The sequence below is a fragment of the Piliocolobus tephrosceles genome, chromosome 17, assembly GCF_002776525.5.
Source record: "Piliocolobus tephrosceles isolate RC106 chromosome 17, ASM277652v3, whole genome shotgun sequence".
In the NCBI taxonomy this organism is placed as follows: Eukaryota; Metazoa; Chordata; class Mammalia; order Primates; family Cercopithecidae; genus Piliocolobus; species Piliocolobus tephrosceles.
In genome coordinates, this window is record NC_045450.1 from 69,396,970 (window position 1) to 69,409,434 (window position 12,465).

Genomic DNA, 12,465 nt, shown 5'->3' on the forward strand with positions numbered 1-12,465 from the left:
GTGAGTGGCGAGGGCATGTCACTTGGGCCTGTGGGTGTGTGAGTGGCCAGGGTGTGTCACTTGCACAGCACAGTTTGGCCTTTTATCTCTCAGGTAACATAATTGCTGCTCAAACATGCAGTGTTACTACCATGTGGCCGTGGCATAAGTTACAATCTAGCCGAATTCTTCATATGCTTTTTCTCGGCTATTAGGAGCTTGATCAAACATTGTTTTCTCTACATGGGGCCATGAATTTAAAAACCAAATTAAGAAATGTGGGGTGTTAAAATGGAAGAGCGTTCTGCCTTCCTGCAGAAGCGCCACTCCTGCCCACGGAGGACTGCTTTGTCTTTTAGTTTGCTTGCTTGGCAGCTTGCCACCGGCAAGATAAGGTGGCTAGTAATTCAGTGGAATCAGGAGAAGCAAATTCAGGTGAAAGGTAGCTGGTATCTTTTCTAGAGCTGGGCTCCAGTGATTTAAAAATGGTTTTCTCCAGTGGAAAAAATGCAGTCAACTTATTTAATAAGCATGTTTAAACCTCAGTCATAATCCTGTTATTTATGTTCAGAAAGAGGAAATGCTCACTGTTCTTTATAGTTTCCAGAATCTCAGTTTTGGAAGTAGCACACACCCCAACCGTGACTGAGTAAATAAGCTCCCGATGACGTAGTGTTGGCAGTGGGCAGTGTGTGTGGTGTGCGCGTGTGTAGAGAGTAGAGACAGTTCTTAATTTGGTGTGTTAATGGGATTTTAAAGGAGGGCTTTGTGGTTCAGGAGAGTCTTTGAGACGGAAAGCAGAACACACAGGTAGCCCCAGAGGGAGACTTTAGAACATGACCTTCCTAGCCACAGGCCCAAGTATCCTTTTCACAAGGCTGCAGCGCTGCTTTCAGACTGCGTGTTAACATAACTATTCATAGATGACAGTTTTTCCCCTTGCTCATTTTGCATTTGTGTAGGAATTTTATGTCTTTGCTTTGATTTTTGAACTTTGTATTCTTACAGAGTTAATGAATGAACTTCGAACCATCCTTGCACTTTTCTTCTGTTGTGTATTTAGATATCCAGTTACCACAGACTAAGGGCATCTGATGTGTGAGGGAGGTTTGTTGAAAGAGAGGTGCTGTGTGCCTGTAGAGTAAAACACACACATTTCTACAGTACCACAACCCACCCGGCATTCCTGCAGGTGCACTTTTTTATCAGCTTAGCAAATCAAAGTAAGTGTATTGAGCACGCTTACGGAAGGTGGCAGTGTCATCTGGAGTTTGATGGTGGTCGTCTCACCAGATCCCTGTCATCCAGGAGTTTGATGGTGGTCGTCTCACCAGATCCCTGCAGTGCCTCTTACTAGCAGTGTCGCCTGACTGCCTCATCCGTCAGAGGGCCACAATAACAGGACCTCCTCCCCAGAGTTGTTGAAGAGGAGCAGGATGTGTGCCACCTGGTGTCATGGTACAGCCTCTCCGCCCTCAGTCAGTGCCACCTGGCATCACTGGCCCCACCTCTCCACTTGCTTGTCCTCAGCGTCATCTGTGTATTTTTCCCGATTGCTGGGGTTTTCTTCTGTGTGTTGTGGGAGTGGCTGGGAGTTGAGTGAGTGTTCACACTCCGTGGTTGAATGTTGAGGAAGGGGCAGCCGGAAGATGGTGAGCAGGGTTCCCACAGCTCTCTGCCTTGCACTGGCGTTTGAAGTGGATGGGTGAAGAGGTCCCTTCTCCAAATTGTGCGTCTTCCTGGCCTGCTGCACTTTCGGGTCTGGAGGTTTTCTTCAGCATTCTGTCTTCCCTGAGCAGAGCAGAATACCGTAAGTGTGAAGAGAACATTGATACAATAGTGATAGAACTGTTTTGACTCAGAAAAAGATGGTTTCTTGATGTTACAATGATTTTGTGTAAAGAGAGTGATTCAGAACACTTTTCATGCCTCAAAATAATACAGCTTTCTGTCACCAGAGGGCATCCTAATGTCATTAACAGAAAAAGAGAGGGCATTCTGTGTATCATTTCCAAACTGTCTTTTGTGACCACAGAGCGTTTTGAACGAGATCGGAGGCTTCCTGAGACACACATGGCCGCTGTGTCCACTGCCTGTATAGACCCACCGCTCTCCTCCAGGTGCCTGCCGGCGTCAATGCTGGTGTGTGGAATGATCTTTGCATTGCGGGTGCCAAGGCTAGTGTAGCCCTCAGCACACAGAATGTTTTCTCCTCCGTGTCAATGTGATGAGTACTAGGTTGCCCCCTGGTGGTGGAGATAAGTGCAGCTGCCAACTCCTGAAGGCTTCTTTTGAATTGCCCTGTGTTTTCCTGTTTGTCATATTTCTCCGGGAAGAGAACTTACTGGGTTACTTGCAGAGAGAAGCTTTTATTGCTGTGATTATTGAATTGGTGTGCTGAGATTTCATGAGAGAAATCGGCTGAGGAAGCCAATCAAGCAGCAGCTCTCATACAGTATTGGGCATGAGACTTACCCAGGAGCCTCTGAACTTTGCGACCCTACGGCCATTCCTGCACTGGCCGTTGTACTGCAGTGAACAGACTTTGGGAAGTGCTGCACCAGAATGTCTTTTTGTTCTTTTGTTCTGCCCTCAGGTAGCAGTTTATCTCTGTTTACCTTACCCCTTTTCTTCCTAAACTCTTTTTTTTTTTGAGACAGAATCTTGCTCTATTGCCCAGGCTGGAGTGCAGTGGCGTGATCTCGGCTCACTGCAACCTCCATCCCCCAGGTTCAAATGATTCTCCTGCCTTAACCTCCCAAGTAGCTGGGATTACAGGTGCCCGCCACCACGCCCAACTGATTTTTTGTATTTTTAGTAGAGATGGGGTTTCACCATGTTGGCTAGACTGGTCTTGAACTCTTGACCTCAAGTGATGCACCCACCTCAGCCTCCCTAAGTGCTGGGATTACAGGCATGAGCCACCATGCCCAGCCCCTTCCTAAACTTTATTACGCCCAGTGTGTCCACTGGAAGCATTTCCAACTCTTCAATAAATGTTATGGAATAGCTAGGAAGAAGAAAAATTTAAGTTGATTTTGAGATACCTTTTCAGCTTTTTACAAAGAGATCAGATAGTTCCCATTCTGCTTTCTGTCTTCCAAACAAGGAATGTGACTTCTAGCTGTTAATTTCTTTAATTAAGGCACTGTGTTAAAAAGGGAGCTGCAGTCCCCAGGCTTTTTGTTTCTGGTGGGCTTTCCTCTGCTCTCCGACGGTGGACCTGGTCCCAGCCTCTGCTGGCTGTGTTGCAATGTAGTGATCGTGAATAAGAGGTGCAGTCAGGAAGAGCCGTCTTCGCTAGTGCGTGAACAAAAGTGCCTGTGGTCTGGATGGTCAGTCATTAACGTCCTGTGGAAAGAAGGATGTATCATAAGCATTTTATTGTAGCTGATTTACATGTCCATTGGAGTTCATTTGTATTCCTTTTGGCTTCATTTTTGGATCTGTTTAATGGTGATAAATATTTGAAAGCATTTCTGTTGTGTTTTTTTCCTTAAATGAAGATGATTTAGATTGCACTGACTCTTCATGTATGTTATTCTGCTAAAAGTAATGACATGCAAAGTTGTATGGATAAAGAGTTTTAATGAATTGTTGCCTTAATTAAATGGTATGTGTTGGTTTTAACATTTTGTTGAATTAAAATTTGTTTTCTGATTCCTTGTGCAGCTTCCTCCGTACAGTGGAACAGTTCTGTGTGGCACACAGGCTGTGGATAAACTACCTGATGGTAAGCTAGTTCTCTCCTTATTTCCCTGAAGGGAATTTTGGCCATACATGCTGGGTGGGCAGGCTACCTGTAAACATTGTTTTCCCATTTGAATAAACATTTCTTTGCAGCTTGAACTTTTTGCTGTAAACTGTAATGTATTTAATCGCTGAATCACTTTGACTAGTAAATTAGTTTTAAAGCATGTCCTGTGCTTCGGAGTGCCAGCCATTTAGTCTAGGAAATGGTTGTTGAGTAATTTTTTTCCTAACAGTTCTGAGTGCAGCAGGTACATTACTCTTCATCAGCACATGCCGGAGTTGAAGGAGCTTTGGGTCTTGTTGCTAAGCAGCCTGCTGGCTCCAGCGCCCGCTAGCTTCTGAGCCTGTGTTCTTTGTAAACTAAGGGGCAGCTTGCATCTATTGTTCTTGCAGTTTACATTCATGTCCTGGTCTGTCGCTGACTCTTGGGAACTCAGGTCACCTCTTCTTTTCCTGGTCTGTTACATTTTTGGGTCTCCATCACAGACACTGAGCTGATTATCAGAGATGGTGCTTATGGAGATGCAGTGATTTTGCATTGCTTAAGTACCCAGTGTTGGAATACCAACAAGGTCGTTTAATTATTGCAGGCTGCCCTTGCACAGTTCAAACCTGTCTGGATCATTTTTCAATCTGAATCACTTTAAAGGCCCTTGCTGGCCTCCAGGAAACTGATTCCAAACTTTTTCTTTGAGAGTTAGGGGTTTGGATTCCCTGTTTAGTTAGCATGGTCAGACTTATGAAAGAGGTTTTAGTTAGAGTTTAGGCCTCAGTATAAACCTTGAAAAGACTAACCAAACGTTTTATCTCTGGTAACATCAGGGAGTGATTATGTCTAAAATTTTAGATTTATAAGAAATGTGGGAGACTGTAAGGGAAAGAGCAGATCTAACAATAACTTAGGACAAGTAATAAAATAAATGAAGCTCAAGGGACCCGAAAGCCAGGCTGCTCAGCCACCTGAGCCACCTTTTAATCGGCTGATGTCAGCCTCTCAGGCATCCGAGTCAGTGGCACTTCCTCTGTCACTGTGTGCTTTGAACGTAGTGAGCACGCTGCTCGTGTGGATCCAGTGCTTACAAATGCGCCACGATTTTCCCATGCACATCACTTCTTTAAGTTCACCCTCCTCCCTGTGCTGTAGGCACCACCAGCTCCCCCAGCCTCTGGAGTTCTGCTTCCCACTCCCTCCTTCCAGCCTGCCTGCCCTTTTCGGTGACTGCTTCTTGGCCCGTTTTCTCCATTTTTTGCTCTCTTCCCTCTTAAGTCCTGCTTTTTTTCTGCCAAAAACACGACTGGAATCTTGCCACCAGCTTGCACAGTTAGTGACAGGCCCGCTTTTCTCTGCAGCCTTTTCTGGGTCTCTCGTGCTTCCATGACATTAGTTTCTCTTCCGGTGCCTATTCAACTGTACAGAGCCTGTGGGTACGGTCATGGACCTGCCTCCCTTTCCAGACTGCTCAGCTGCTGATGGCAGGGTCCTTTTCTCTGTGTCTGTCACTGTGCCTGTAGTATCTGGAATGTCATAAGCCCTCAGTACATTTGTTGGATGAATGGTTTAGGATACTTTATTCTGCTCCCTCCTACCACCTCCAGCTGCAGCAAGCCCTTTGCAGAGGCACCTCATCGGGGCTTCCCTTTTACACCTCGGCCTTTTCTATTTTTGTGTTTTTAAATTTTTTTATATTTTAATTTTCGTAGGTACATAGTAGGTATATATATATGTATGGGATACATGAGATATTTTCATACAGGCATACAACAAGTATTAACCATATCAAGGTGAATGGGTGTCCTTCACCTTAAGCACTGGCTGTTTTAGATGTTCCTAAAGCTTGAGATACCACTCCTTCACCCTGCCCTTACCAATTCAGTGATCCATCAAGTTCCACTGACCTCTCTAGTTTCTGATGGAAGTTGATCACTGTTTCCTGTATCCAGAGGAATCCTTTTTCTAGAGCTATTCACAGCCTTCTCTCCCCTCCCTCCATGTTTTCATTCTCAGTTGTTTGTATTTGTCTCCCTAATAAATGTGAATTCTCTGAGCAGGGCCCTTGTGTTACTAATCTCTGTATATTTCCCTCCTTCACCCCCTGCCTTATAGTCCAGACCACTCTACTGCATGTACTGCAGTGAGCAGCCTTGGAGAAATGCTGTGTTAGGATTCATGGTTTTGTGACCCTCTGCCTGCATTACCTGAGTGTTGGGTTTCCATCTTCCTAATGTGTTGATTGGGTTGTTGAAGCCAAGCCTGCAGGCCTTCCTGCGCTTCATCTGCCTGGCAGATTGGGCTCCGAGCTCTCCGCCATGCGGTGCAGGGCACGTGCTTCCATTGTGAGTGTTCCTCGATAAGAGGAACTGTGCTGGCTAGGAATCCGCCTTCTAGTGAGGTGATCAAACGTGGTATTGAGTAAATGTTTGATACTAACTGTAACTTACTGAAATAGTTCTGTTCACATTACATCACGTTCTAGAATGTTTTATGTTCTGATAAGATTGAGAATTGAGATGTGGACAGCACATCTGTGTCTTAGAAATAATCCGTCTTGCATAAGCAGAATGACACAACACATTCTAGTTTCGAATGTGATTTCACAGCCTTCAAAGGGCAGGCTCCACGTGGAGTGTTCTGCCCCAGGCACACCCGTTTCAATCCAGGGAGTCGTGAGAGCCCCAGAACATCAGGGAGTAGGGGATGCCTGGAACCAAAATGGACCGTCAACCCCTAGGTATGATAATAAATTCAGTTCCCCTGGATAATTCTTTTCAAAGTAAGGAAACAAAATGTAAATAGTAGCCAAAGGAATTAGATGGTCATGACTTTATACGTGAACTTGCTGTTAGGTGTAATCGTCATCAGTGTTCTTTTCCAGGAACTTGCTGTTGTTGGGGCAGGATTGTGCTGCCACCACCCCCACCCCCCACAGTGAGGGGCGGTGATTCCAAAGCATGCAAAGATTCAGGAGGCCTCAGGAGGCTGTTTAGCTCCAGCCTCCTGCCCACTCACTTGCACATAACTGGCCCTTCTCAGGGTCTGTATTTTTTCTTCTACAAAAAGACTTCTAGGGGTCCTTCCAAGGTAAAATATATTCAGTTCTCTGCAGTAGAACACCGTTCTTTGGGTATTAGTTTCTTTTCTTGAGATACAGGCCTTGAAAAAAAATTGGCCCCTTAATGCTAGCCTGGAAGAAATCTTTAGCTATGCATTAAAGATGAAATAGAAGGCACGTGTCCTTCCCTTAACTTCAAAATGCGTAACTTTTTATCAAATATAAGGTGACATTGACGCTTGATGTCTGTTGAAAGACAAAATTGATTCTAAAACTTAACCTAATTTCAGAGATGTAAACTATAAAAATACATCTGTCTTAGCATGAATGAAATATGTGGATTGTGGTTACCTGGGAAGGAAGTATTGAAGGCTTCCCAAGAGATATGGAAAAGTTCACAATTCTAACTTTTTCTTTTGGTATTTTCGGAAGGCTTTACCACCCGTGGAGTTAATCCAGTGTGGCTCCATTTACAGGACATTCGTGTGTGTTCATGTCAGGGCCACTTTTCAGACTTAATGGAAGGTTACCAGTGGAGAAGACCAAGAGATGGAGAATTCAAAAGAGTGCTCTCAAGTGTGCCTTTATATATAGGGTTCTCTATATATATAGAGAACAACAAAGAGTTGTTGTTGTTGTTGTTGAATCTTTTTTGGGCATCTTTTTTTGTTTTTAAATTTATACTTTCTAATTTCTCCTATCCAGTATATATAGGATTCTTTGCGTAGTTCATGTTTTTGGAATTAATCAAATCACGTTACCTAGAGAAGCTGATTTAACCGTGTTTTAAGTCCCTAAGTTAGTTGTCATGATCTTTCAAAATTTAAATTGTCCAAAATACATATTCCTTTATCTCAGGCATAAGGCAGCTATAAGAAAGTCAGATTCCATTGAGGGATATTTTTAAACTGGCAAAATATTACTTGCTTTTTATTACAAATTTATTTTAATGTCTGCCTTCTGAAAGCCTTCCTTAGCTAGGAAGATAAGTACAGGCTTCTGCTTTTCATATCCCCAAATTAAATAGTTTTATAGTTTCATTTTCAGCAAATTGTTCCACGTAAGTAAAGGACGTAATAGATTTGTTGATTAGGAAGAGAATTTAAGGTTTTCATTTTCAAAGAGAAAGTGAGTAATTACTGGTACTTAGAGTTTGTAGAACTGTGTCCTTAACTAATAGTTTGTTTTCTAAACAGGACAAGAATATCAGAGAATTGAGTTTGGTGTCAATGAAGTCATCGAATCCAGTGACACTTTGCCGAGAACCCCCAGCTACAGTATTTCAAGCACACTGAACCCTCAGGCCCCTGAATTTATTCTCGGTTGTACAACTTCCAAAACAACCCCTGATGGTATCAGTAAAGAAGCAAGCTATGGCTCCATCGACTGCCAGTACCCAGGCTCTGCCCTCGCTTTGGATGGAAGTTCTAATGTGGAGGCGGAAGTTTTGGAAAATGATGGTGTCTCAGGTGGTCTTGGACAAAGGGAGCGTAAAAAGAAGAAAAAGCGGCCACCTGGATATTACAGCTATTTGAAAGATGGCGGTGATGATAGTATTTCCACAGAAGCCCTGGTCAATGGCCATGCCAGTTCAGCAGTCCCGAACAGTGTCAGTGCAGAGGATGCAGAATTTATGGGTGACATGCCCCCGTCAGTTACGCCCAGGACTTGTAACAGCCCCCAGAACTCCACGGACTCTGTCAGTGACACTGTGCCTGACAGTCCTTTCCCCGGAGCACTCGGCAGTGACACCAGGACTGCAGGGCAGCCGGAGGGGAGCCCCGGGGCTGATTTTGGTCAGTCCTGCTTCCCTGCAGAGGCTGGCAGAGACACCCTGTCAAGGACAGCTGGGGCTCAGCCCTGCGTTGGTACCGATACTACTGAAAACCTTGGAGTTGCTAATGGACAAATACTTGAATCCTCGGGTGAGGGCACAGCTACCAATGGGGTGGAGTTGCACACCACGGAAAGCATAGACTTGGACCCAACCAAACCCGAGAGCGCATCACCTCCGGCTGACGGCACAGGCTCTGCATCAGGCACCCTTCCTGTCAGCCAGCCCAAGTCCTGGGCCAGTCTCTTTCACGATTCTAAGCCCTCTTCCTCCTCGCCGATGGCCTATGTGGAAACTAAGTATTCCCCTCCCGCCATATCTCCCCTGGTTTCTGAAAAGCAGGTTGAAGTCAAAGAAGGGCTTGTTCCAGTTTCAGAGGATCCCGTAGCCATAAAGATTGCAGGTATAGTTGAAAAGATACAAATCTAGAGTGAAGATGGGAACAGACCTCATCAACTGGTCTTATAGACTGTGGTGTTAGAGTGTTACCCATAACAATGGTAGATTACCTGTGTGTTAATAGCAATGTCTGAAGAATGCCTATGTCTTAAATGTTCTCTAGAAGTAAGACAATATAGAAACAAATGGGAGGAGAGGGTCGTCGTAACTTTAAGTTAAATGAAAGATCCATGTCTGTTAGCAGTTCTTTTCTGTTGACAAGTTACATTTCCATTTCTTGCCTTTTGTTCAAATAATTCTGCTCTGTGGTGTGAATGTATAATGGACTTTTTCTGTGATATACCTTTGGTATGATAATCCTGATTTGTACTCACTGTGTGCTCCTTCCTTTTTATATTTCTTAAGATACAAGAAAGCATTTTGTGAAATAACATGTTTTTGTTTTTATGCCTGTTTTGCATTGAGTAAATGGATTCTATTCAGAATTTTGATAAATCAAGGCCAGCTCTTGAAAGGAAGAGAATAATGTTAAGAGTTTAGCCCAAAGTTAATATTTTATTTTAAAGTGCTAAGGCTCCAAGGTAAAAACAATTACAATAAAAATAGAAAGCTGCATAATTCACAGATTGTTTTTAAAAAGTTACAGTAGGAAGTCAGAAATACAGCATGGTATGAAAGAGGTATGTGTGCTCACACAGCCACATGTTGCGTAACGATGGATGTGTGCTCTGAGATGTGCGTGTTAACATCAGAGAGTACTACACAAATATAGATGGTAGAGCCTTCGGCTAGTGGTGCAGCCTATTTCTCCCTGTCCAGCATGTTCCTACTGAGTACTGTAGGCAGTTGTAACACAGTGCTAAGTATTTGTGTGCCTGAACACATTTAGACATAGAAAAGATACAGTACAGACAGGGTATAAAAGATGGAAAATGCTTCCCCTGTATAGAGCACTCATCATGAATGGAGCTTGCAAGACCGGAGTGACTTTGGGTAAGTGAGTCAGTGATGAGTGCTGAGTGAATGTGAAGGCCTAGGACAGTACTGAGCAAAGCCGAGCTTTATAAACACCGTACGCTTAGGCTGTACTACGTTGATTTACACATTTTTCCTCAATAAGAAATTAACCTTAGCTTACTGTAACCTTTTTACTGTTTATTTTACTTTCAAATTAAAAATTCTAAACTTTTTGACTCATGAGAACACTTAGCTTGAAACACACACTTACAGCTATACAAAAATATTTTCTTCCTTTTTATTCTTATTCTATAAGCTTTTTTCTATTAAAATTAGTTTTTAACTTTTTAAACTTAAAAACTAAGACACAAACATTAGCCTGGGCCTGAACAGGGTCAGGAGCATCAAGGCGTCACTAGGCAGCAGGGCATTTTCAGCTCCATTAGAATCTTGTGGGACCATCATCTGTGCAGTCCATCGTTGACCGAAACGTTGTTACGCTGCCCATGGCTGTACCTGCTGAAGAAGCAGAAGCTGTGTCATCAGGTTGGATTCTACTAAGCTTGGTAGCCGGATCTTCAGATTCTTACCCTAGCAGCCAAGTTAAAATAAGCTGTTTCGTTTAGGCTTTCTGTAATACTTTCTGATGTGACCTTTTGGAACATTTGACAACCTTCATTTTTTTTTTTTTTGGAGACGGAGTCTCGCTCTGTCACCCGGGCTGGAGTGCAGTGGCCGGATCTCAGCTCACTCCCGGGTTTACGCCATTCTCCTGCCTCAGCCACCCGAGTAGCTGGGACTGCAGGCGCCCGCCACCTCGCCCGGCTAGTTTTTTGTATTTTTTTTAGTAGAGACGGGGTTTCACCGTGTTAGCCAGGATGGTCTCGATCTCCTGACCTCGTGATCCGCCCGTCTCGGCCTCCCAAAGTGCTGGGATCACAGGCGTGAGCCACTGCACCCGGCCTGACAACCTTCATTACCAGGATGTAGCAGCAAGCTGCCAAATGCACACCCTTCTGTGGAGGGTCAGAATTGTGTAAGAACTAAAGCACATTCTTTAGATGGCAGTAGGATGATAGCAAGCAATGTATACATTTTTTAAAGAATATTTTATTCCTTATACAAAATACATTATCTCAGGTACTCTTGTTTCTCTGAAGTTCTCTTAAAATGAGGAAATAATAGGCCATACATCATTATTTTGGGCTTCATATATATTTCTTAAAGCAAGGTGATTTTTTTTTTTTTTGAGATGCGGCCTCACTCTGTTGCTTGAGGCTGTAGTGCAAGAGGCTCGATCTTGGCTCACTACAGCTCCGCCTCTTGGGTGCAAGTGATTCTCCTGCTTCGGCCTCCCAAGTAGCTGGGATTACAGGCACATGCCACAGCGTCCGGCTATTTTTTTTTTTTTTTTGGATTTTTAGTAGAAATAGCGTTTCACCATGCTGGCCAGGCTGGCCTCAAACTCTTGACCTCAAGTGATCCGCTCGCCTCAGCCTCCCAAAGTGTTGGGATTCCAGGCGTGAGCCACTGCACTCAGGCCAGGTAATTTCTTTAACACAGCGTTCAGGATGTATTTATTGCAAGGACTGATATTGTAAGATAGATTGTATAAGCCTTTTGTATAGATTACTAAGTTAAAAGTTTATTTTTAACCTATAATGAGAAATGCATGGTGGGGTGCTCTTAAAAATGCATTCTAAGTTCGAAGTCGTGAGAATTTTTTTTTTTTTTTTTTTTTTGAGAGGGAGCCTCACTCTGTCACCCAGGCTGGAGTGCAGTGGTGTAATCTCAACTCACTGCAACCTTCTCCTCCTGGGTTCAGGCAATTCTTCTGTCTCAGCCTCCCGAGTAGCTGGGACTATAGGCGCCTGCCACCACGCCCAGCTTACTTTTGTATTTTTAGTAGAGACAGGGTTTCACCATGTTGGCCAGGCTGGTCCCGAACTCCTGACCTCAAGTGCTCCTTCCGCCTCCACCTCTCAAAGTGCTGAGATTTCAGACGTGAGCCACTGCGCCCGGCCGAGAACATTATAGTTTTGTTTCTAAAATAGCTCCACAAAGGAAAACCTCCCATCCTAGGGAGGTTTTCTCAATCTTTATTTAAAATAAGAAAGGAGGCCGGGCGCGGTGGCTCAGGCCTGTAATCCCAGCACTTTGGGAGGCCGAGACGGGCGGATCACGAGGTCAGGAGATCGAGACCATCCTGGCTAACCCGGTGAAACCCCATCTCTACTAAAAAATACAAAAAAACTAGCCAGGCGAGGTGGCGCCGCCTGTAGTCCCAGCTACTCGGGAGGCTGAGGCAGGAGAATGGCGTGAACCCGGGAGGCGGAGCTTGCAGTGAGCTGAGATCCGGCCACTGCACTCCAGCCTGGGCGACAGAGCTAGACTCCGTCTCAAAAAAAAAAAAAAAAAGGAAAGCTTCATTTTAAATGTTTAAAAACATTCTACTTAGTCATACGACTTTAAATATAGTTTGATAAATAGTTA

General features: G+C 44.1%; 1 protein-coding gene across 1 annotated transcript in view; it reads left to right on the plus strand.

Moving 5' to 3' along the window:
- The window catches only part of USP10 (ubiquitin specific peptidase 10), an 81,333-nt gene that overhangs the window by 36,567 nt on the left and 32,301 nt on the right, over positions 1 to 12,465 (plus strand). Inside the window, exons 3-4 of the mRNA XM_026447264.1 lie at positions 3,652 to 3,712; positions 7,979 to 9,019. Of these exons, the coding sequence (XP_026303049.1) occupies positions 3,652 to 3,712; positions 7,979 to 9,019 (1,102 nt within the window). The remainder of the gene's footprint in view (positions 1 to 3,651; positions 3,713 to 7,978; positions 9,020 to 12,465) is intronic.